General features: G+C 39.4%; 1 protein-coding gene across 1 annotated transcript; it reads left to right on the top strand.

Moving 5' to 3' along the window:
- Positions 1 to 287: 287 nt before the first annotated feature.
- LOC132636690 (heterogeneous nuclear ribonucleoprotein 1-like) lies at positions 288 to 3,214 on the top strand. Its single transcript, XM_060353679.1, has 6 exons — positions 288 to 440; positions 722 to 762; positions 880 to 1,043; positions 1,730 to 1,829; positions 1,957 to 2,126; positions 2,365 to 3,214. The coding sequence occupies exons 1-6, from the start codon at positions 397 to 399 to the stop codon at positions 2,902 to 2,904; spliced, it is 1,059 nt and encodes a 352-aa protein (XP_060209662.1). The 5' UTR covers positions 288 to 396; the 3' UTR covers positions 2,905 to 3,214.
- Positions 3,215 to 3,917: the final 703 nt, after the last annotated feature.

Genomic DNA, 3,917 nt, shown 5'->3' with positions numbered 1-3,917 from the left:
TTTTTTTTTTTTTTTTTAAACCTCAGCTGGAATTCTACAAAAATCCTAATTTCCTAACTTTTATCCGAATAAAACTAATTTTGCTATGAAATTTTGCCTTACGAATTTATTTTTTTGATTGAGCCGCGGGGTCTTAACATGGAACCTCAGAATAAAAATTAAAGTCTAGGACAATGAATCCGTGCCAAAAAAAATGGCCTTAGTGTATAAAGCCCAAATAAAACTAGGACTAAGGCCCATGCATACATAGTTAGTTCTTAACCAAAGCGTAGACTACCCGCAGTATGTCTCTCTATATATAAACCCACCAGAAAGTAAAAAATCTATCTTCTTTTTCCCTTTGAGCTTAAAGCAACTCAAAATCCCATCCCAAACCCTAGTTCTCGATCTATCAATATGGGTTCTAGAAAGAACGACTTTGGCGATGGAGCTAGCCCTGGGTATCCTCTCTTATTACTTTATTTATTTACTCGTCTATGGTTTATGAGCATGTTGTTATTGTTTATTGAATTTGATGATGGAGCATATGCTTTTCGAAGTTTTTTTTTTTTTTTTTTGGGATTTATTTTCGTAAAACACCATTTTCATAAAAGAATTACTTTCTTTGTGAAGATATGTATACAAATTGGGTCTTCTAGGGTTTTGCTGCTCTTGAAAAAGCTAATATCCATGTGAAGTTTGATGTGTATTAATTAGCCTTTTTTCTCTCTCTATGGAACAGAAAAATCTTCATTGGAGGTCTAGCGAAAGAGACAACTTTAGGTTAGTTTTTGAACTGATATATATATATATATATATATTAATTTGTTAATAGGGATGAGCTGAGGTTCACTACTCTAGTTCTAACTGTTTTCGGAAAATTTTGATTTTGGTTTGTAGAACAATTTGTGAAGTACTTTGAGAAATATGGTGAGATAATAGACTCGGTGATTATGAAGGACAGGCATACTGGTAGACCTAGAGGTTTTGGGTTCATCACTTATGCAGATCCCTCTGTCGTTGACACGGTTATTGCTGAAACTCATATCATCAATGACAAACAAGTGAGTGGTCTAGCTAGCTTCGCTTTCGATGTAATGCTGTGTTTGATTATCGTCAAATACGGTTGGAAGAAAAGAACTACTAGAATTTTCATAAATGATTGTCATGAGAAAATCTCCCCTTTATGGTCATTTCTAACAAACCATCCATTTATAGCATAACTAGTCATTAAATTCTTTTGAGATTATGAACCCTCAGGGGTTGGCCTGGTGGCAATTGACTTGAGCCTTGGGGTGCTCCCTTTCAAGGTCTCAAGTTCGAAACCCGCTGGGTGCAAACAATTTCTTAGGGCCATCGGACTGGGGAAACCCTGAATTAACCGTGGTGCACTTGCGGGAAACTCCTTGCCGAGGGCCTGTGCACCCCCGGGATTAGTCGGGGCTCAAAGAGACTCGGACACCCGGGGCTAATAAAAAAAAAAATTCTTTTGAGATTATGAGCTTGGTTGGTATGTATATTTGTAATGTAGTTCATAATTCTCCTGATATTGTGAGATTTCTAGCAGAAACTATATTGTAGTTATTGCTTGTGTGGGTATAGTAGATTTGTATCTACAGGTCATGGTATACCTGGTATTGTGAGATTTCTAGTAGAATACCATATTTTCCAGATATCTTTTTTTAGTGAACACCTGCTGTAAGGTGTCATGCATTTTGGCTTTGAGACTTATGAGATTACGTTTGGCCAGGTTGAGATCAAAAGAACCATTCCTAAAGGATCTGCTGAATCAAGGGATTTCAAAACAAAGAAGGTTTTTGTTGGAGGCATTCCCACTACTATGAATGAAGGTGAAATATCACTTATTTTTCTTTTCAATAAATGTTGTAAACAGCATGTGGTTTATATTACAGTTTGTGCCAAATTTTATCCAGTTATCGCAAGTGTTTAATTGTTTTTCTTTTTGTTCGTGGTTAGATGAATTCAAGGGCTTCTTCTCCAAGTATGGGAAGGTGACCGACTGCGAGATCATACGGGACCATGTGTCTAAGCGGTCTCGAGGATTTGGATTTATTGTGTTTGACGATGAGCAAGTAGTTGATAGTTTGCTGTCTGAGGGAAACATGATTGATATGTTGGGTACCCAGGTGAGTTTTATCCGATGGTTGTCCAGGATGTCAGCTATACTGGGATGTAATTCAAATAGTGAATGGTCAAGATTGCTCTTTGGTTTTATGCTATTATTTCTTAGCTTTCCACGCCTTGTCTCTCACGTGTCATAGTTTAAAGTTTGTAGGACTCATTTAGTGTGTGTATCTTTCAGGGCTTAGCTGTGCAGGCTATTGCATAGGTGATCTTCTAGGTTAACCTGCTTCTTTATTGTAGGTTGAGATCAAGAAGGCAGAACCAAAAAAACCCTCAAACTCAGCATCTGGTCCTGCATATGGTAGTGAATCTAGGGGACGTGGTGCATACAATGATAGTTATGGAGGTTTTGGCAATTCATATAATAGCGGTTTCGGCAGTGGCGGTTTTGGCCCTGCTTCTTATAGGTCTTCTGGAGGTATGGGTGGTAGGTTTGGTGACTATGGTGGATATGGTGGTGGTGAATTTGGTGGTAGATATGGAGACTTTGGTGGTGGTGAATTTGGTAATTACCGCGGAGCCGATCCCTCACTGGGCTATTCTAGTCGATATGGCTCTTATGCTGGTGGGTATGGTGGCGGTGCTGGTGGATATGGTGGCAGTGGACTAATGGCGGCATATGGCCGTGGAGGAGCTGGTTATGGGGGTTATGGTGGGGCCGGCTCTGGCGCTGGTTATGAATCTGGCCCCGGTGCTGGTTATGGTGGTGGACCAGGAGGTCTATATGGAAGTAGGTCAGGCTATAGTGGCAGCAGCCGTTACCATCCCTATGGCAGGTAGATTTTCTTAAGCATTTCCTAGGTGTTGCATTCAGGCTCTTGGTAATGCATCTTTGGCTCAAAGTTGAGTAGATATGGGAGCGCTAGCAAAGTCGTCAACGTCTAGAAGATTGGAGAGAACCCTAGTCTGTTCCTGCTTACTATTGTGGGATCTGAGACCCATAGTTAAAGCTATGATTTGTTTTAGTATTAGACATTTTTCTTTTTTGTGAACTATGAATTAGCTAGAACCTTACTCCTTGGAGTTCTTTCATGTAATCTTTTGTAAGATTGGTTTCTTTAGATGTTTGTTACTCAGGCTCGTATCGTGATCTAGTGAGTTCATCTTTCTGGTCTTTTTTATAAGGTAGAATTTGAGTGTTTTGACTTCCTTGTGGATCTATGGTGCTTGTTAGCCTAAAACTATTTTCCTTCGACCACTTATAGCTGACATGGCTTGGTAATTCACATATGCATCCATTTTGGCTCCCTAGAGAATTCTAGGTGCTTGCTGTCTAGAACTAATCTGGTATCTATTTCAAGTATATCTTATATAGATCTTGAGCTTTTTGGCTTCCTAGAGATTTGTGGTGTTGTGCCCAGGGGTGGAGCCAGTAAGGGCCGAGGGAGTTCAACCCCCTTCGGCGAAAAATTACATTGTATATACAAGGTGATAATTAGATGTTGAACCTTTTGGCTTCTTTGATCGTCTACTTCTTTTGTTTTTTGAACCCCTTTAGTTAAAATCCTGTCTCTGCCTAGAATTATTGATCCTCAACCAATGACCCATAGTGAAGTATTCTTTCGGCTTTTGCTAAAGAATACCATGTGCTCGTTTCAAATGGAGATGTACTTTTTTTTTCTTTTTTTGTGGAACTTCTTGAATGCTTTTCCTTGAGCTAAGGGTCTATCGGAAACAACCTTTACCTCCCCGTAAAGGTACAGTTTGAGTACACTCTATCCTCAGACCCCACTTGTGGCATTAACTGGTATGTTGCTTTTATCGTTGTAACTAATTGTAATTGACTTGGTTTT

The sequence above is a fragment of the Lycium barbarum genome, chromosome 4 (assembly GCF_019175385.1).
Source record: "Lycium barbarum isolate Lr01 chromosome 4, ASM1917538v2, whole genome shotgun sequence".
NCBI classification, from domain to species: domain Eukaryota; kingdom Viridiplantae; phylum Streptophyta; class Magnoliopsida; order Solanales; family Solanaceae; genus Lycium; species Lycium barbarum.
This window is presented reverse-complemented; position numbering and strand designations above follow the sequence as displayed.